Source organism: Mobula hypostoma, chromosome 1 (assembly GCF_963921235.1).
Source record: "Mobula hypostoma chromosome 1, sMobHyp1.1, whole genome shotgun sequence".
In the NCBI taxonomy this organism is placed as follows: domain Eukaryota; kingdom Metazoa; phylum Chordata; class Chondrichthyes; order Myliobatiformes; family Myliobatidae; genus Mobula; species Mobula hypostoma.
In genome coordinates this window covers 110,840,576-110,861,473 of record NC_086097.1, presented here as the reverse complement: position 1 = coordinate 110,861,473, position 20,898 = coordinate 110,840,576, and the positions used below count along the sequence as shown (strand labels likewise).

The 20,898-nt window shown below is 40.9% G+C and overlaps 1 protein-coding gene across 1 annotated transcript in view; it reads left to right on the top strand.

Annotated features, from left to right (window-relative positions):
• Positions 1-10,795: 10,795 nt before the first annotated feature.
• itga9 (integrin, alpha 9) overlaps positions 10,796-20,898 on the top strand; it is a 430,612-nt gene continuing 420,509 nt past the window's right edge. The window contains exons 1-3 of the mRNA XM_063054766.1: positions 10,796-11,152; positions 11,554-11,681; positions 18,635-18,741. Of these exons, the coding sequence (XP_062910836.1) occupies positions 10,977-11,152; positions 11,554-11,681; positions 18,635-18,741 (411 nt within the window). The 5' untranslated portion in view covers positions 10,796-10,976. The remainder of the gene's footprint in view (positions 11,153-11,553; positions 11,682-18,634; positions 18,742-20,898) is intronic.

Here is a 20,898-nt window from a genome sequence, read left to right as displayed (position 1 = left end):
AGGAATATAAAAGTGGATAAATCGTCAGGTCCTGACAGGATATTCCCTAGGACCTTGAGGGAAGTTAGTGGTGTCATGTGTGACGCTCAGCAGAGCTACCGGACTGATGATGCTAATGAGAGAGATAAGAAAGACAATGGAAAAACATTCAAAATGCTAATAAGGGAGAAGAGAGGGATTAACGGGAAAGAAACACAATTCAGCTATTGACAGACTGGTTTATTTGAACCTGAACTGTTTGAAGTTTGATGGACAGGTGGTACCCCAGCAGGGGGGTAAAAGGAGCAGGTTTGCTAAGGCACGACACCAGGATACCCTGGAAAGAGTAGTGTGCCCCCACAAGTTGGTGGGAGTTTGGAGGTCCAGTTCGCGGAAACCGACCAGAGGCTCACAGGGCGTAAAGGTACGATCGGTGGGAACCTGGGGTGTGTGTCCGCCCTTGCCTAGGTGCCAGGTTCACTGCGGAAGAACGATCATATCTGGAACGGAGGGGTCATAGTTGGTGACCACAGCGGGATTAGAAGACATCAAAGGGTCTGCCTGAAACCAACTGCAAAGACATCAAAAAGGTCTGCCGAAACCAAATTGCATCTCTCTCTCTCTCTCCCTCTCCAATGGTACGACAACAGCGATTACTGCGAACTGCACTAAACTGAACTGAACTCTGCTTCACTTAAGACTGATCATTTTACCCCTAGACTGCGATAGAGCTTGGTTGATTCCTATTACCCTATTTCTGTGTATACGTGTATATTATCATTGCTAACCTGTTACATTTATATCCTTACTATTAGTGTACTGCATTACTTATTTCATTAATAAAACTTTATTAGTTCCTAGTAATCCAGACTCCAACGAGCGTTCCATTTCTGCTGGTTTGGCAACCCAGTTACGGGGTACGTAACAGTGTGGAAATAGCAGGGGCTCTGACAGAAATATTTCAAATGTCTTTAGAAACGGGGATGGTGCCGGAGGATTGGCGTATTGCTCATGTTGTTCCATTGTTTAAAAAGGGTTCTAACAGTAAACCTAGCAATTATCGGCCTGTGAGTTTGACGTCAGTGGTGGATAAATTGATGGAAAGTATTCTTAGAGATGGTATATTCAATTATCTGGATAGACAGGGTCTGATTAGGAACAGTCAACATGGATTTGTGTGTGGAAAGTCATGTTTGACAAATCTTATTGAATTTTTTGAAGATGCTTCTAAGAAAGTTGACAAGGGTAAAGTGGTGGATGTTGTCTATATGGACTTCAGTAAGGCCTTTGTCAAGGTTCCACATGGAAGGTTAGTTAGGAAGGTTCAATCGTTAGGTATTAATATTGAAGTAGTAAAATGGATTCAGCAGTGGCTGGATGGGAGATGCCAGAGAGCAGTGGTGGATAACTGTCAGATTGGAGGCCGGTGACTAGTGGTGTGCCTCAAGGATCTGTACTGGGTCCAATGTTGTTTGTCATATATATTAATGATCTGGATGATGGGGTGGTAAATTGGATTAGTAAGTATGCAGATGATACTAAGATAGGTGGCGTTGTGGATAATGAAGTAGGTTTTCAAAGCTTGCGGAGAGATTTAAGTCAGTTAGAAGAGTGGGCTGAAAGATGGCAGATGGAGTTTAATGCTGATAAATGTGAGGTGCTACATTTTGGTAGGACTAATCAAAATAGGACATACATGGTAAATGGTAGGGCATTGAAGAATGCTGTAGAACAGAGGAATCTAGGAATAATGGTGCATAGTTCCCTGAAGGTGGAATCTCATGTGGATAGGGTGGTGAAGAAAGCTTTTGGTATGGTGGCCTTTATAAATCAGAGCATTGAGTATAGGAACACAAACATGAGGAAATCTGCAGATGCTGGAAATTCAAGCAACACACATCAAAGTTGCTGGTGAATGCAGCAGGCCAGGCAGCATCTCTAGAAAGAGGTACAGTTGACGTTTCGGGCCGAGACCCTTCATCAGGACTAACTGAAAGAAGAGCTAGTAAGAGATTTGAAAGTGGGATCCTCTCATATCCCTTTTGCCAATGAACTGTCCAGCTCTTGGCTCTATCCCTCCCCCTCCTGATTTCTCCTATCATTTTGGATCTCCCCCTCCCCCTCCCACAATTCAACAATTAACAATTCAAACAAGAGGACATGAGTTGAGAGTTAAAGGGCAAAAGTTTAGGGGTAACATGACGGGGAACATCTTTACTCAGAGAGTGGTAGCTGTGTGGAACGAGCTTCCAGCAGAAGTGGTTGAGGCAGGTTCGATGTTGTCATTTAAAGCTAAATTGGATAGATATATGGACAGGAAAGGCAAGGAGGGTTATGGGCTGAGTGCAGGTCGGTGGGACTAGGTGAGAGTAAGAGTTCGGCACGGACTAGAAGGGTCGAGATGGCTTGTTTCCGTGCTGTAATTGTTATGTGGTTATATGGTACTTTTCACAATTGAGTCCCAGATGGCTTCATTGCAGGGGATGTGGTATGCAAGTTGTGGATGGATCCCCAATCAAGTTATAGTTGTTTCAGCCTATCATGTCCCCACGATGCTGGACCTACTGATTTCTCAAATATTATTGAAATATTAAATAGACACCCACATTTTCGAAGAAATTGGTGATTTGGGAATACACAAATTAGGGATTTGAAACTTGATTTTGGAGGGAGATTGGAACACTCGGGGAGTGAACTTTTCATAACATAGGGTATTTTCAACACACTGAGTGAGTTTTATTTCTTCAGAAGGATTTTTACAAAGTTGAAACATAGTTACAGTGTGTCTCATAAATGCACCCAGTAGCCAGGATTCTGGTCATTCCTGTCTCCTGGAATGCAAATGTAGAATGAGCTTGGAGCCCAGCGTGTGTCTGGTAAAATGCAGGCGAGCGTTCACGATTGCTGGTCACAGAGAAAAGAAGAAGGCAGACCAAGTGAGTCAGCCCACTAACAATCAAATTACAGGAAACTTAAATAATGGCCATCACAGCCTTTATTTATGCCATGTAACAATACCATTAATCAAGGAGTCCATGGACCCCAGGTTGGGAACTCCCATGTTATAATCCTAGAGAACTTACTTTGCTGACTTCTGAATCACCAATGATTGATATTATCTGCAAACTTACCAAATATCATCTGGTAACTATGTTCTCATCCAAATTGTTAATATTGATGACAAAATCATGGGACTCAGCACTGATCCCTGCAGCATAGCAGTGGACAAAGGGCTCCAATCTGAAAAGCAACCATCAACTACCACCTTCTAACTCCCACACCAAGCAAATATTGTATTCCTTCCCCACTGATCTCCCTCCTGGCACTTATCCTTGCAAGTGGAATAAGTGCTTCACCTGCCCCTACACCTCCTCCCTCACTACCATTCAGGGCCCCAAACAGTCCTTCCAGGTGAGGCAACACTGTTGAGGTCATATACCCAGTTTGCTGCTTCCGGTGTGGCCTCTTGTATATTAGTGAGGTAGATTGGGAGATTGGGAAATAGCTTCGCCACGCATCTATGCTCTGTCCGCCAGAACAAGCGGGATCTCCCAGTGGCCACCTATTTTAATTCATTCCCATTCTGATACGTCCATCCATGACTTCCTCCATTGTTGGGATAACGCCACACTAAGGCTGGAGGAACAACACCTTATATTCCATTTGGGTAGCCTCCAACCTGATGGTATGAACATCGATTTCTCAAACTTCCAGTAATGCCTTCACCCCGCCTCACCATTTCCCATCCCCTTGTCCCTCTTTCATGTTATCACCTTGCCCACCCATCGCCTCCCTCTGTTGCTCCTCCCACCCCCCTCCTTTCTTCTTTCTTCCATGGCCTTTTGCCTCTTTCACCATTCAACTTCCTAGCTCTTTGCTTCATTCCTCCCCCTCCAAATTTCACCTATCTCCTGGCGTTTCTCTCTCCCTTACCCCAACCTTTCAAATCTACTCCTTGGCTTTTTTCCTCCAGTCCTGCCAAAGGGTTCCAGCCCGAAATGTCGACTGAACTTTTTTCCATAGATGCTGCCTGGCCTGCTGAGTTCCTCCAGCATTTTGTGTGTGTTGCTTGAATTTCCAGTATTTGCATATTTTCTCTTGTTCAGTTGTATTCAATTGTCTGCTTCTTTTGGAATCCCTGGTGATCTCACCTTCTGGACCAGCAATACAAGTGAGACCTTGTCAAAGTCCCTGCTAAAGCCCATGTAGACAACTTCTCTTGGTCATCAACCCTGCCCTTGTCAAGTCTCTTCATCATTTCTTTAAAAAACTCAGTCAGATTCCAGAGACATGATGTCTCATAAACAAAGTGATACTGACTATCCCCTAATCGGTCCTTGCCTTTCCAAATGCAGATAGATTCTGTCCCTCAGAATCCTCTCCAGTAACTTTTCCATCACTGTCATTAGACTCACTTCCTACAGTTTCCTGGCTGTTCCTTGCAGTTCTTCTTAATTAAAAGCACAATATTAGCCAATGTCTTGGCCCAACGCCTCGCCTCTTTATTCCTCTCCATTGATGCTGCATGATCTGCTGAGTTCCTTTAGTGTTTTTTGTGTGTGTACCTCACAATAAATTACACAGCTTCGATCTTCGGACTTAAGGACCAGTTGTATCCTTTTCCTTAAGTATTTAAAAACTAGTCAAATTATGGTCACTGGTCCCGAAGTGCTTCCCCCCACCCCGCCACTCCTGACATTTCAGACTTGTCCTGCTTCATTTCTCAATAGGAAGTCCAGTGTTTTCCTTCTGTCTTGTACATCCATTTACATATAACTTGAGAAAAATTTCCCGGACACACTTAAATTCTGCCCCATCCAAACATTATCACCATGTCAGCCCCAATTAACATTAGGGAAGTTGAAATAACCTACCGTTACACCTAGCTTCATGCATACCAGCTCCACTAGTTCTTGCTAACGGCTGGGGGCATACAATGCAATTCTATCAAGGTGATGTCCCCTTCTTACATTCTAAGATCAACTCATCGTCGTGGCGATCCCTCGAGGTCGAGGATGATAGTCTTTGTTCTGAAGAAGTGGCCCATATCACCTCACCTCACTGGATGATCGCACAGGATGTCTGATACCGTCAACCTGGCAGTAGTATTTAAGATGACTTTATGTAGATAGGGCAGATAGTCAAAATCCTTTTCCCATGATATGAAGGGATTTAAGGGGAATTTATTTATTAAGAAACAGTATGGAGATGGTCCTTTGAGCCAGGTTGTCCAGCAGTCCTCTGATTTAATCCTAGCCTAATTGCGAGACACTTTACCATGACCAATTAACCTAACACCATTATGTCTTTGGACTGTGGAAGGAAACTGGAGCACCCAGAGGAAACTCATGCTATCAAGGAGAGAACATATAAACTCATTACAGACATGCCTTACTGAGCAGAAATGTGGAAGGATATAAGGATGTTACACTACCAAAGTTGAAAATCTGATGGGGAAGATATCTTTGCACACACAGAGTGCTTAACATCTCAAAAGCACTGCCAGAGGAGATAATGGAGACTGATACAACTGGTGTGTTTAAGATGCATTTCAGTAGGCAGGCTGCAGAAAGACACAGGCAGATCGGATTATCCTAGGTGAGCATAGGTCAAGTCAAGTTGTGGCAAGTCAATCTTACTGTCATTTAACTGTATACATGTATGTAATGTATAACGGTTCTCTGAACCAGGGGTAAAGTACAGTAGTAAACACAACACATGATAACTTATGAAGTTTAGGATAAATTCTAGAGATGAATCACAAATAAATAACAACCTGAAGTGCATTAATATTAAATATCATGAGGTATGGAGCAGATTAACCAATGACACTTTGAATAGGATGTGCCCCGGAGTGCAGAAGCCTAATGGCCTGGGGGAAGAAGCTGTTTCCCATTCTGACTGTTCCTGCTTTTATGCATCGGAGTCTCTTGCCTGATGGTAGAAAGTCAAAGATGATGCTGGATGGATGGGTGGGATCCTTAATAATACTAAGGGCCCTGTGTAAGCAGTGCTCCTGATAAATGTTCCTGATGGATGGTAGGAAGACCGCTATGATCCTCTCAGCTGTCCTCACAGTCCTTTGTATGGACTTCTGGTCTGATGCTCGACTGCTCCCATACCAGATAGAGATGCAACTTGTCAGGATGCTGTCAATGGTGCTCCTGTAAAACACAGTTAAGATGGGTGGTGGGAGCCTTGCTTGCCTCAATCTGCTTAGGAAGTGCAGGTGCTGCTGTACCTTCTTGTTCTGGGAGGTGATATTATGGGACCAGATGAGGTCATCCATGATGTGAACTCCCAAGAACTTGGTGCACTTAACTCTCTCTACAGAGAAGCCATGTATTCACAGAGGGGGATGGTTCATCTGCACCTTCCTGACATCCACAATGATTCCTATTGTCTTTTCCATGTTCAGGCTTGTGTTGTTGTTTTCACACCAATCCACCAGCCACTCCACTTCCTCTCTATACTCCATCTTGTCATCATTCTTAAGGATGGCAATGGATGTGATCGGCCAAAGAGCCTGTGCTTTGCTGATCCTATGAATTGTCGCATTTCCACTTTCTTACTGATACAGTATATTTCCACATTTTCCCTTCTGTTGCTGTTTGGCTGACCAGTTAGTTCACTGTAGCTTGTATGTGTCCAGGGCAAAGAAGTGGACAGGAAAAAAAGTCATTGTAGACATTACCCACCCTGAAAACTGCCTTTTCCAAAAGTTTCCTTCTGAAAAGCATTATAAGACTATTAAAACAAATATCTCACACCATCTTAAAAGTTTCTTCTTCCCAGGCAGTTAATCTGATCAACCATTCTAGTTAACCCCCCACCACCTCCCTTGATCTATTGCCCCATCATGCAGTGTACTGTAGACAATTTAAACCATATTGATAATGCTGCTTACATTGTATCTATGCATATTATATTCCATATCTGTCCTTTAACCTTTATTTTTATATATTTCTTTATGAATTTTTAACATTATCTATGATAGTTGAATGTTGTTGTTTTTTGTTGCATGCTGTGTCCTGAGCAACACACCACAACAAATTCCTAATGTCTGTACATGTCGATTAACGTTGATCACTACTCTCCCCTTCCCTCTTGAAGTAGTGGAGCTGTTCAGGTTCAAAAGTTCAAAGTAAATTTATTATCAAAGTACATATCTGTCACCATGTAAAACCCTGAGATTCATTTTCCTGTGGGTATGCTCAATAAGTCTATAGAATAATAACCATGGCAGAATAAAGACCGCAGCAACTTGGGCGTTGAACCAGTGTGCAAAACATAATAAACTGTGGAAGTACAAAAAGAAATAATAATAATAATAATAATAAGGTCCATACAAGATAAGATCAGCCTAACAAAAGCACAGTAGAGTTTATAGATACATACACTAAAACAAAAGCTAAGTGGATACAAAGCCAGACCAAATAGATGCATGAAATGCACTGGACGAAGAAAACAGAATTACCAGTTCAGAAACAATGAAAAAAGTTTATATAGGACATTGAAATTAAATTGGATGCACTAAAATGTCACCAACCCCAGCACAGAATTACCAACAAACAGAAAGATAATGAACCTTTGGTCTAATATCTGGTCAAACAGGGAGATGCACAATCAAGAAGCAAACTGGGTTAGGGAGGTAAAAAGACACACACACATGATCCTGAAGTTACAATGGATACACTGAAACAGATTTTAAAAAATACCCACAATTGGAAAAGTACTGGAAGTGATGGTGTTCAAAATTATTGGTATAGAAAATTCACTTGCCTTTATTTGTACCTATTAATGCATTTCATCAATTTTCTTAAAAATCCTGAAAGTGTGTCTGAATTTTCAAGAATAGGTAAAACATATCTTTCATCTAAAAAGGAAATCATTAAAGATCCATCAAAATATCATCCTATTACTTGTTTACAAACCTTATATAAATTGTAACATCATGGACTCACAACCAGTCAGCACTCACTTAGATAAATAACCACAAAGGAACAGAAAGGATGCCATAAGGGTATGAAAAGATGTAAAGAACAATTGATAATAGATTCCATAATTCTAAATTTAGCCAGGTGGAAAAGTCAGGCTTTTCATGTTGCTATATTGAATAGCAAAAGGTATTTGATTCTGTCCCATAGAATATTAATAGAATAGAATAGAATGTTAATAGAAGTTATTAATATATAGAAGCTACACTCAATACTTGTGAAATTCCTGCAACACCCGCTGAAGCATTGGCGTACTATAATCCCCCTATCTATTAACAACCAAAAGAGAACAACCACCATTATCAAAATAAACAGAGGCATTTTCCAAGGCGACTCCCTAAGTCCACTATGGTTCTGTCTAGCTTTAAAGGAGGTTGTATGACGTTGAAAGACCTGAAACACCCGATGATTCCAGGAACATCACTGAAGATGTGTCCAGAGGCATCAATAGATATGTGTACACAGTTCTAAGGGGACTCGCTAAGTCCACTATTTTTCTGTCTAGCTTTAAACCTGCACTCTAATTTACTGAATCAGATGAAAATTGGGTATCAAATCACAAACAACGAAATGATCTATACCTTAGCACACCTTTTTATGGATCATTTGAAATTTACATGCTCCTTCATCAGTTAAGCTAAAGCAATTAATTCACATAGTAGAACTATTTTCGAAAGATATGAACATGAACTTTGGACTAGATAAGTGCAGTACATTAAACATAGAGAAAGGTGCAATAGAGCTAGTAGAATAGAAAATGGAGCAGCAGGATACAATACAACTGATGGATGAATATGAAACATAAGCATCTGGGATATCAACAAGCAAAGTAAACAGATCATAGTGCAATAAGGTAAAAACTTTTGACAGAATTTACTTCAAGACTTAAGAAAATCTACGAAACAGAGCTCAACAGTAAAACTATAACAAAGGCAAGAAATACTTGCACGATTCCTAAATTAATGTATTCTATTGGCATGATATCTTGGTGTGAAACCTACTGTATCTGGAAAATTTACAAAGAAAATAAGAACTGAAATGACAAATTTCAGAAAACATTATGTACATTTGAACGCACTTAGTTTCACACTACTTAGGACAGAAGGGGGGAAGATCAATAACAGACATTAAAAATCTACACAACACTCAGATAAATCTTCTAAGGAAATACTTTCATCAACAAAAACAGGAATCAGCATTCCATGTAAGCATATGCAATTCTGATAAGAAGTACATACCACTAAACTTAAATGAGAGCACAACCCAGAAAAGTTAAGACATTATCACTATTGAAGAAAAAGTTAACCAATGGAAGAGCATGACCCTCCATGGAAGACATCCCCAGAATCTGAGCAGACTATGTGTTGACAAGGAAGCTTTGGATGACTGGCTTAGAGTTGGAGACCTTTTTCCAGTAACACAAGGGTTCCTTGTGACAATACAGGACAACATAGTTAACACAAAAACTGATCAAAACTACATAATAAAAGACCAACAAATTCAAGATGATAAATGCAGAAATACTGAGAAAAAACAGAAACAAGCCAATACATTACATGATCCTGTAGCAGTTTAACACAATCTGATTACTTACACAGTCAAGTGGCAAACATCATTCATCAAAATCTTGCTTTAAAATACAAACTCATAAATGAAATCACACTTTACTATACATACACGCCTAATCCAGTTTTAGAGTCAGAATACCACAAATTATGTTATGGCTGATCAGTTATTACATATATGATAATCCATAATAACTGTCTGGATGTAATAGTACAGGATAAACAAGCTCGAACAACTTACTTAATAGATATAACCATTCTAAACACACATAACCTACAGAAATCTGTAAGTGAAAAACACCAGATATATGCTGAATTAAAAGAGGAAATTGAAAGACTTTGGAACATGAACAGGGTATACATTGTCTCCGGTAGTAATATCTACAACTGGTATCATCCCAAAGGCACTACACAATAGCTTTAAACAATAAGGGCTACACGGTAATATCTATGTAAATCATCAGAAAGCCACAATACTAAACATCACTGGAATAGTCTGAAAGTTCCTAACCATTGAGAAATGACTGTGCTTCGTGATGCCCATACCTCAGGTTTTACCAGCCTGAGCTGAGAAAAAAAATAATAAATACATTAGCAATAAATATCAAGAACATGAAATGAAAAGTCGTTGAAAGTGACATAATTCGTTGTGGGTGCATTTCAATGATGGTTCAAGTGAAGATGAGTGCAGTTATCCCCTTTTGGTTCAAGAGTATGATGGTTGCGGGGTAGTAACTGTTTCTGAACCTGGTGGTGGGAGTCCTAAGGCTCCTGTATCCTTTTCCTAATGGCAGCAGCGAGAAGAGAGCACATCCTGGATGTGTGCCTTCCGACTTGTGGAAATGTGGAAAGGCAATTTGAAAAAAAACGAGCACCTCCCTCAAAACCGTGAAAGCAGTTTATTTGGTCCTGGGAAATGACCACATTTTAAGCATTAATTTCTCCAATACTTTCCTAACGCTAATTTCTTTGCGCTCGTCATTCACTCCAAATGCTGGTTATTTTGTTATGATTTTCAGTAAGAGAGATCCAGCTTTTAAGAAGACTGACTAGGAATATTTTTAAAAGGCATGTTATTTTTTTGGAACTGAATGAAGGGATTGTGAACCCTTTTACAATGCTTCATCTTCATTGGCGCGTAATCTATCTACAGTACTTTAAGAAGACACTTCCCCCACTCGCCTGTGTGTGGTGCCTTTGCTCTCTGTTTGGATTCTGGTATCTCCAGTCCACTCCCAGTCAGATGATCAGAGGTTAAGGACCGTGGTGCAGACGGCATTTAGCGCGAGTCCATCAGAGCCGGACAACAGCAGCGTTGCCAACTGGCCATAATAGTTGCGGCACCTTCAGGATTTAATTGTATCTGGTTGGCGAGAGTCGATTTCCCTTCGCTTCAGGGAGTTTTTATTTTCCTTGCTTCCGGTGAAGTGGGGGAATGGATGGGCTGCTTGGGGAAGATATGAAGTTGTTAAAACTCTGCGTGCCTTTTATTTGGTTTGGTTTGGTGCATACGTACAACATTGATCTGGAACACCCAGTCGTTTTTCAGGGAACTAGCGGGACTTTCTTCGGGTATTCGGTGCTGGAGCATTTCCACGACAACACCCGGTGGTAAGTAGGACAGGGGGAATCGGCAGGTTAGAAAGCGACCCCACACTTTCTGGCTCTGAAACCTCCCATGTAACAGCTCCATTCCTCTCACCCCGTGGCACTTCCAGCCTGGGAAAGTTAATTTCTTTGTTATGAGATTTTTGCTTGATAATTCCAGATTGAAAGTAAATCGAATGCCAGTGCGGAATGGGTGTCAGCTCTGGGATAATCGCTTAATTTAATAATTTCTTTGATTTGAGCCGGAAACAGTGAACAATTTAATTTCTTGTATTTTACCGCATTCCTCCTGATAGATAAGTTAACTGTTGCCTGTTAAATCTGTTCTGTCTTTTCTCGCCATATTTGGATTTGCAGATACATGAGACGGATTTCCTCTGTTTAACATGATGTAATTTTTGCAGGGTGCTGGTTGGGGCCCCCCAGGCTAACTCAACTTATAGTTCATCTGTGCTGTCCCCGGGCGCCGTATACAAATGTCGAATCCACAGTAACCCCGCCAAGAGATGTACAGAGCTGGATCTGGGTCGAGGTGGGTTTTGTCGTTCTTAACCCTCGGAGGGTGCATGGGCACGTAGTGTGAAGCAATTTTGCTCCATGTGACGATTTGTCCTGGACCATTCTTGTAATGCTGTATGTTTTCCTCACAGATCCAGGCAGATAACGTGTTTCGGAAGGCACGTGGGATACTGGCCTGCCTTCATTAGTCGGGGCACTGAACGCAGAAATAGTGAGGCGATATGCTCCAACCTTGGTCAAACATCAGCTGAAGTACTGTGCACGGTTGTGGTATAGAAAGGACCTGACAGCGCTGGAGAGGGTGCAGAGGAGATTGACCAGGATGTTGCCTGGGATGGAGCAGTTGAGTTCTGAGGAGAAACTGGGATCAGTTTCTCCTTGAGTGCAGGAGGTTAAGAAGGGATGAGGTCGATGCATATAGAATTTTAGGGTATAGATAGGGTATACTGCAAGTATTTTTTTCTCCATATGGGGGGGGGGGTGGGAGGAGGAGATAAAGATAAAGGACATTGGTTAAGGTAAGGAGGAAGAGATGGAGAGTAGACATGGGAATCTTCACCTGCAGAGTGATAAGTACTTGACGCTCAATGGTTGAAGTAGGTTTGCTGATGGCATTTAGGAAGTATCTAGATGTGCATTGCATCACTTAGGCACAAGTATCTGTGAAGCAAGTGATGGGCAGTATGGAGGGGTACCCACTGGTTGACATTTGCTTGTTGGGCAGAATGGTCTGATTCCCTACTGTCTGATTCTAACCAGTAGTTTAATGACTTGAGGGTGTTAATCCAGTGTTGCTTTGGACTTCTTTATGAAATATTTCTGAGCTGATAATTTCTTGTATGCACAAGCACTTTTTCAAATTGCAAAGTAAATTTTATTATCAAAGTACATCATATACAAACCTGAGATTCATTTTCCTGCAGGCATACTCAATGTCTGGAATAGTAACTGTAACAGAATCAATGAATGACTGACCAACTAGTTGTTCAACCAGAGTAAGGAAGACAACAAACTGTGCAAATGCAAAAAGAAGAAACAAAAGAAATATAAAGAAATAAGCAATAAATATATGAACAAAAGATAAGGGATGAAAAGTCCTTGAAAGTGAGTCCATTGCTTGTGGGAACATTTCAATGATGGGACAACTTTTGTTCCAAGAGCCTGATGGTTGAGGGATAATAACTGTTCCTGGACCTGGTGGTGTGAGTCCTGAAGCTGCTGTAGCTTCTTTCTGATGGCAGTGATGAGGAGACAGCATCTCCTGGGTGGCGGATGCTGCTTTCCTGCGACAATGTTCCGTGTAGATGTTTTCAGAATGAGACTAATCAGGACAAAGCATTGATGAAATATTGCCATTCAACAAAAATTTGAGACAATGTTAGGATCACGGACAGCAGCCTGCATCAGTCAAAAATACTAATAGAAATTTGTATTTTCACAGTGCATTATCGTAGAACATAGAAATCTACAGCACATTACAGGCCTTCAGCCCACTATGTTGTGCCGACCATGTAACCTCCTCTAGAAACTGCCTAGAATTTCCCTACTGCATAACCGTCTATTTTTCAAAGCTCCATGTACCTGTCTAAGAGTCTCTTAAAAGACCCTATTGTATCCACCTCTACCACCATCGCTGGCAGCGCATTCCACACACCCACCACTCTGTGTGGAAAAACTTACCTCCGACATCCCCCTAGTACCTACTTCCAAGCACCTTAAATCTATGCCCCCTTGTGTTGGCCATTTCAGCCCTGGGAAAAAGCCTCTGGTTATCCACACAATCAATGCCTCTTATCACCTTATACACCTCTATCAGGTCACCTCTCATCCTCCAAGGAGAAAAGGCCAAGTTCACTCAACCTATTCTCATAAGGCATTTAACCTATTCTCAATCCAGACAACATCCTTGTAAATCTCTCTATAGTATCCAGTAAAATGTTAGAAACAGAAGCATGGTATTGAAGTACAATGATATGGTAGCGTGAACTTACGACATTCTCAGGAATAGGAACACTCCCTCACAAAAGGCATAGATAGGGTAGATCTCAGAACATGTTGCCCACAATAGTAATGTCAAACACCAGAAGACATGCTTTTAAGCTTAGGAGGGGAGTTTAAGGCTAGTGCGAGGGGTGAGTTTTTATGCAGAGAATGGTAGGTTACCGAGGTGGTGGTGGAAGTGGGTAGTTAAAGAGACTTTTAAATAGACATGTAGATACGAAGGGAAGGGAAAGGTAGGGATGATAAGGTAGGCAGGAAGGCAAGATTCAGTACAAATTGGCATCAAGATCAGCATAACATTGTGGGGGCAAATGGGCTGTCCAGTGCAGTACTGTTCTATGTTTTATTTCGCCATTGGTTCACCAAATCTTAATATCTGTATATTTTAAATTACTTATCAAAATTGTGCAACAATGTCAGAAACAGATTATTATAAGTATTTCAACAGAGAAATTTTTTACAAAGGGCAAGTGAATGAAAATAAATGGTTGAAAAAATTAGGTTTTGCCTTTTGAATAAAACTTATTTGTGTCAAATTCTAACTGTTCAGGCAGAAGTCAGACTTGACCAGCTTTCACGTTTCAGACTGTGATATATAAGTATTTGCATTCACACGGTTTAACCATTGTTCTAGAAGGGGCCTTTCAGCGTGCTTCTGAGCAGATTGAGAACCTTGAACACCCAGGAATGTATCTTTAAAAAAAAAGTAACATTGTAAGTTGAAAATGAATCTCAAGGTTGTATATGGTGTACGTATGTACTTTGATAATGATTTTTTCTTGAATTTTGAATGAAAATGGGGAACTCAGACTTTGGCTGTGTCGGAGGAATAGGGAAGACTGAATTTGTGGATAATTTATTGATGAATACAAAACTCTAGGACATTGAATTCCTAAACTATCAGTAGAACTTTTAGCCAATATGTAGCAACCCTAAAAGGCTGCAGGAGCAGCAATGTTCCCTCCAATTTTTTTCACGGCTGTGCGGACCAACCATTGCTCTGAGCCGGAAATTTTTACATGGCCTGAAAACTGCACAACATATTATATAAAAGAAAATTCCAGCTGTGTGGCAGCGAAGGCTATGTGCACGGGAGCATTTCAGTTACCGTGTGGCTGTGCACCCGTGCTGCTTACAGGGAACATTGAGGAGCAGTAGTAGGTGGAGGACTGCAAAATACTGTATGTGTTAATTCTTCAGAAGTGGGGAAGGATGAACAGGGAATGGAAGCATCATTATAAGACTAATTAGTTTCACTTTAGTGAAGAGCAAATTATTGCGATCAATTTTATTAGAAGCCTGAGGGAAGGAATTCTGAGGTAAAGACAGGAATAGTGAGTGTAAAAGTAGATTTTGACTAACAGTTGAATTTGTTGAGGTGGCAACATGGAGGATCGATGAGGGAACTGTAATCCGATGTGTTTTGCGTAGGTTTTAGCAAATCTTATTGGCACCTGGTCAGAAAAGTCAAGGGCAAGGGGAGGTTGTATCCTAAACTGGTCTGCGGCAGGAGGCACAGACCTGCCTGAGGGTTTAAGGGTTTACAGCAATGATTGTCATAGTTAAGTGACTGTGAAATCACATAACCGCCGTTAACCAAACAAGCCTCATGACTACTCACATATAAGAGGAATGCTTGTGACTGTTCAAAGAATATTTTTTTGCAGTGTATAATAGAAATGTAATGTGGAATCATTAGTTTCCATAGTGTAATACAAGAATTAGAGGTGGAAATGAAAACTGTATGTCAAAGAGCTAGGGTCTACTGGTTTACAGACATTTATATGTGATCGATGGGATGATATCAGCAATTATTTGCATAATTTTGCAGTGTTGTTACCACATTTTCCCTGCAGATTCCTCAGATCTTTAAAGTAGCTGATGATTAAAGTGGCATACAACATGCTTTCTTTTTAGTAGATGGGACCCTGAGAACCGGGAGATATGATGGAACTGAAATTAATACAGGGAGGGACAGAATTTGAATTCTGTTTATCCTTTTGGTGTCCATTGTGTCATTCTGATGTAATACAGAAGCAACTTTTGACTCTTGGGAGTCAAGTTTTGTCTCTAAATCTATGATTTCATGCATTTGTCAGGGATTTAATAAGCCTAATGGAGCAATATACAATATAGTGGGAACAACCATTAGGATTCTTAAATGTATCCTATATATTGCAGAGAGGATCTCTCACTTCATTGCTCTCTGTTGTATCCAGCTGAACCTGGGCATTGCATGTCATTTTGCAACAAAGAAATAGGAAGGGGAGAAGAGGTAGACACATTTCCACCTTATTGACCAGAGAGATGGTTCACGTTTACATGTCCTGAGGTCTGGGCAGTATTCTGACTTTGGCTGATGTGAAGCTAACATGCCATTTAAGTCCCAGCCAAAGACCGTCTGCAGTAAGACAAAGGCCAACTACTTCCCCATATTCAACAACAGTGTTACTTAGCACAAGAGGTCCTTCAGATGCAGGAAATCTTGAGGAACACACATGAAGTGCTGGAGGAACTCTGCAGGTCAGGTAACATCTATGGAGAGAGAACGAACAGTTGATGTTTTGTGCCGAGACTCTTTATCAGGGCCTCCAGAACTTTGTAAGTGTTACTTAACAGCCTCCCTCCATCCAGTGTTCGGGATCACCATAGACCAGACCAGGTATTAGTTTCTAGATTGTAAAAACATATTTAGAAAAGTATAGTAGAGTGAGGGTATCACCTCCTGACCTCACCAACTTCGTCATTAAGTTTAGTCTTGTAAAAGAAGTACATTTTTCTGGATTAGTGCAACACTGAAGAAGTTTTACATGTCTAGAGTCAAGCATTCTGATTTTTGCTCTTCCTCATAATTAACCAGTACATTCAGACTGACCATCACTGATTTTCTGTGATTGCAGCATACACTATCCACAACATAGAAAACTGACTGGGTTCCTTTGGTAATGCCTCCTGTAATACATTCTAATGGAATAAAGGCAGCAACTGCAGGGGTGTAGCACTTCCTGTAAGGTAACCTGCTAAATCATACAGTCCTGCTTTGGAAAGGTATTCACTATCTCACAGGTGTTGCACCAGAATGCTGGAAATTCCGGTTTATTAGACAATTTTCACTAGAAGGACAGCGGTGGTTTAGTGGATAGTTAGAGAGTGATACAACATGGGGTCATTCAACATGGGCCTCCTTATTGAAATAATGGGGCCTTAAAATGAAAGTGCATCTCTCAATTATCTGTTTGAAATTTGTTAACCAGTAGCTTGCAGATAATGCCAAATTTTAACGTCATTATAGTTTTGTTGCAATGCCTCTTAGTGTTAACCTAAGGCCCTGGTATTTAATTGACCTTCCATGTTTGCTTAAGGAAGGGAATTTAAGTTTTATGTCCCACTCGTGTCAGGGCCACAGTACAAAATGTTATATTTCAGTGGAACGTTACACATTTGAGGGCGCTGTGCATCAATGTATTCTCTTTAGTCTGGTATACAGGATTTTATGCGTACCTCAGATTAGGGTAGTGACATTCTTGTGTTCTGGCATGCACTTTCATTTTAAGGCCCCATTATTTCAATAAGGAGGCCCATGTTGAATGACCCCATGTTGTTTCAAAGTTTGAAGTAAATGTTATTTTCAAAGTATGTATATGTCTTCCTCATACATACAACCCTGAAATTAATTTTCCTGTGGGCATACTCGGCAAATCTATAGAATAGTAATTATAACAGGATCGGTGAAAGTTCAATCAGAGTGCAGAAGACGACAAACTGTGCAAAGGCAAACATACATAACTAGCAAGAACATGAGAATATGAAATAAAGAGTCCTTAAAGAGAGGATTTTTAAACGCAAACAACAGGAATTCTGCAGATGCTGGAAATTCAAGCAACACACATCAAAGTTGCTGGTGAACGCAGCAGGCCAGGCAGCATCTATAGGAAGAGGCGCAGTCGACGTTTCAGGCCAAGACCCTTCAACAAGGGTCTCGGCCTGAAACGTCGACTGCGCCTCTTCCTATAGATGCTGCCTGGCCTGCTGCGTTCACCAGCAACTTTGATGTATGTTGCTTAAAGAGAGGACATTGGTTGTGGGAACATTTCAATAACGGGGCAAGTGAATGTAGTTTTGTTCAAGAGCTTGATAGTTGAGGGGTAGTAACTGTTCCTGAACCTGGTGGTGTGAGTCCTGAGGCTTTTGTATCTTCAAACTGATTGCAGTAGCAAGAAGAGAGCATGACCTGGGTGGTGGGAATCTCTGGTGATGGATGCTGCTTTCCTTGAACAGCGTTTGATGTGGATGTGTTCAGTGGTTTCGGTCAGTGAGCTCTTCAGCTAACTCAGTGCTGCACCTGGAGGTTGTGGTGGTATGGGGATGGTCAACAACATGAACCTGAATTGATCACAAAGGTCTTTCTCCTTTCCTGTCTGCTCTGTCATTGAGCGTTACATATATAACTGTACCCATGAGGTGAAGCCAACCAACTATCCTTTTACTCCTGTCCCTGAAATACTTAAGGACAAATTTATGATAAGCATTATTGCTCTATAAAAATGAAAGATTTATCATTTTAATCTTTTTTCATAGTTGCATGCAACCATATCTACGAGATTAATGTTTCGTTTCTATACTGTCACAGAAGACAAGTTTGCAAGACTTGCAGACTTGTGTATCTTTACAGCAATGGTGACAACATTCAGAAAACTGTATTGACTTTGTATGCAACAATACTATGTGATATATAGGACTTTTAGTATTAAAAGAATATGGGATGAATTTAGAAATGGTGCTTAGGCATAATCTTTTTGAATGATAGTGGGATGACTTGCTGCTTCTGTTGCTTATAAATGTTTTTAGATGGAGGTAAGATGTATTGATTGTCATTTATTTTGTCCTGATATCATTAATTTTCTCTCTGTTGTTTGACTGTTGTTGGCATTCATGTATGTATATAAATTGTTTTGGAATTCACAGGGAATCAACAAGGAAAATCTTGTGGTAAAACCTGCAGAGAGAACAGGAACAATGAGTGGATGGGAGTGAGTCTGTCCAGACAGGAAGGAGGCAATGGTAGTATTCTGGTAAGACAATGACTTTTTTAGCATTTGAGAAAATTTAGTTGCCTTCTCTTTTATAATCTCTCTGGTGGCTAATTTGCAATAAAATTTATTTCCAGCTCATCCCCCAAGATCTTTTCTTTGTTTCTATGTTTTGATATAAACATTTATATGGATGACCTGAAATGCCTTGTCTAAATTAATTGTTGATTAATTTGTCTTGATATTCAGGAGGGATAGACATGAAGGAAGGGGAGGTGGGGTGACGTTGCTGGTTAAAGAAGAGATTAACGCAATAGAAAGGAAGGACATAAGCCGGGAAGATGTGGAATCGATATGGGTAGAGCTGCGTAACACTAAGGGGCAGAAGACGCTGGTGGGAGTTGTGTACAGGCCACCTAACAGTAGTAGTGAGGTCGGAGATGGTATTAAACAGGAAATTAGAAATGTGTGCAATAAAGGAACAGCAGTTATAATGGGTGACTTCAATCTACATGTAGATTGGGTGAACCAAATTGGTAAAGGTGCTGAGGAAGAGGATTTCTTGGAATGTATGCGGGATGGTTTTTTTGAACCAACATGTCGAGGAACCAACTAGAGAGCAGGTTATTCTGGACTGGGTTTTGAGCAATGAGGAAGGGTTAATTAGCAATCTTGTCGTGAGAGGCCCCTTGGGTAAGAGTGACCATAATATGGTGGAATTCTTCATTAAGATGGAGAGTGACATAGTTAATTCAGAAACAATGGTTCTGAACTTAAAGAGGGGTAACTTTGAAGGTATGAGACGTGAATTAGCTAAGATAGACTGGCAAATGACACTTAAAGGATTGACGGTGGATATGCAATGGCAAACATTTAAAGGTTGCATGGATGAACTACAACAATTGTTCATCCCAGTTTGGCAAAAGAATAAATCAAGGAAGGTAGTGCACCCGTGGCTGACAAGAGAAATTAGGGATAGTATCAATTCCAAAGAAGAAGCATACAAATTAGCCAGAGAAAGTGGCTCACCTGAGGACTGGGAGAAATTCAGAGTTCAGCAGAGGAGGACAAAGGGCTTAATTAGGAAGGGGAAAAAAGATTATGAGAGAAAACTGGCAGGGAACATAAAAACGGACTGTAAAAGCTTTTATAGATATGTAAAAAGGAAAAGACTGGTAAAGTAGGTCCCCTGCAGACAGAAACAGGTGAATTGATTATGGGGAGCAAGGACATGGCAGACCAATTGAATAATTACTTTGGTTCTGTCTTCACTAAGGAGGACATAAATAATCTTCCAGAAATAGTAGGGGACAGGGGGTCCAGTGAGATGGAGGAACTGAGTGAAATACATGTTAGTAGGGAAGTGGTGTTAGGTAAATTGAAGGGATTGAAGGCAGATAAATCCCCAGGGCCAGATGGTCTGCATCCTAGAGTGCTTAAGGAAGTAGCCCAAGAAATAGTTGGATGCATTAGTGATAATTTTTCAAAACTCGTTAGATTCTGGACTAGTTCCTGAGGATTGGAGGGTGGCTAATGTAACCCCACTTTTTAAAAAAGGAGGGAGAGAGAAACCGGGGAATTATAGACTGGTTAGCCTAACGTCGGTGGTGGGGAAACTGCTGGAGTCAGTTATCAAGGATGTGATAACAGCACATTTGGAAAGCGGTGAAATGATTGGACAAAGTCAGCATGGATTTATGAAAGGAAAATCATGTCTGACGAATCTCATAGAATTTTTTGAGGATGTAACTAGTAGAGTGGATAGGGGAGAACCAGTGGATGTGGTATATTTCGATTTTCAAAAGGGTTTTGACAAGGTCCCACACAGGAGATTAGTGTGCAAACTTAAAGCGCACAGTATTGGGGGTAAGGTATTGGTGTGGGTGGAGAATTGGTTAGCAGACAGGAAGCAAAGAGTGGGAATAAACGGGACATTTTCAGAATGGCAGGCGGTGACTAGTGGGGTACCGCAAGGCTCAGTGCTGGGACCCCAGTTGTTTACAATATATATTAATGACTTGGATGAGGGAATTAAATGCAGCATCTCCAAGTTTGCGGATGACACGAAGCTGGGTGGCAGTGTTAGCTGTGAGGAGGATGCAGGGTGACTTGGATAGGTTGGGTGAGTGGGCAAATTCATGGCAGATGCAATTTAATGTGGATAAATGTGAAGTTATCCACTTTGGTGGCAAAAATAGG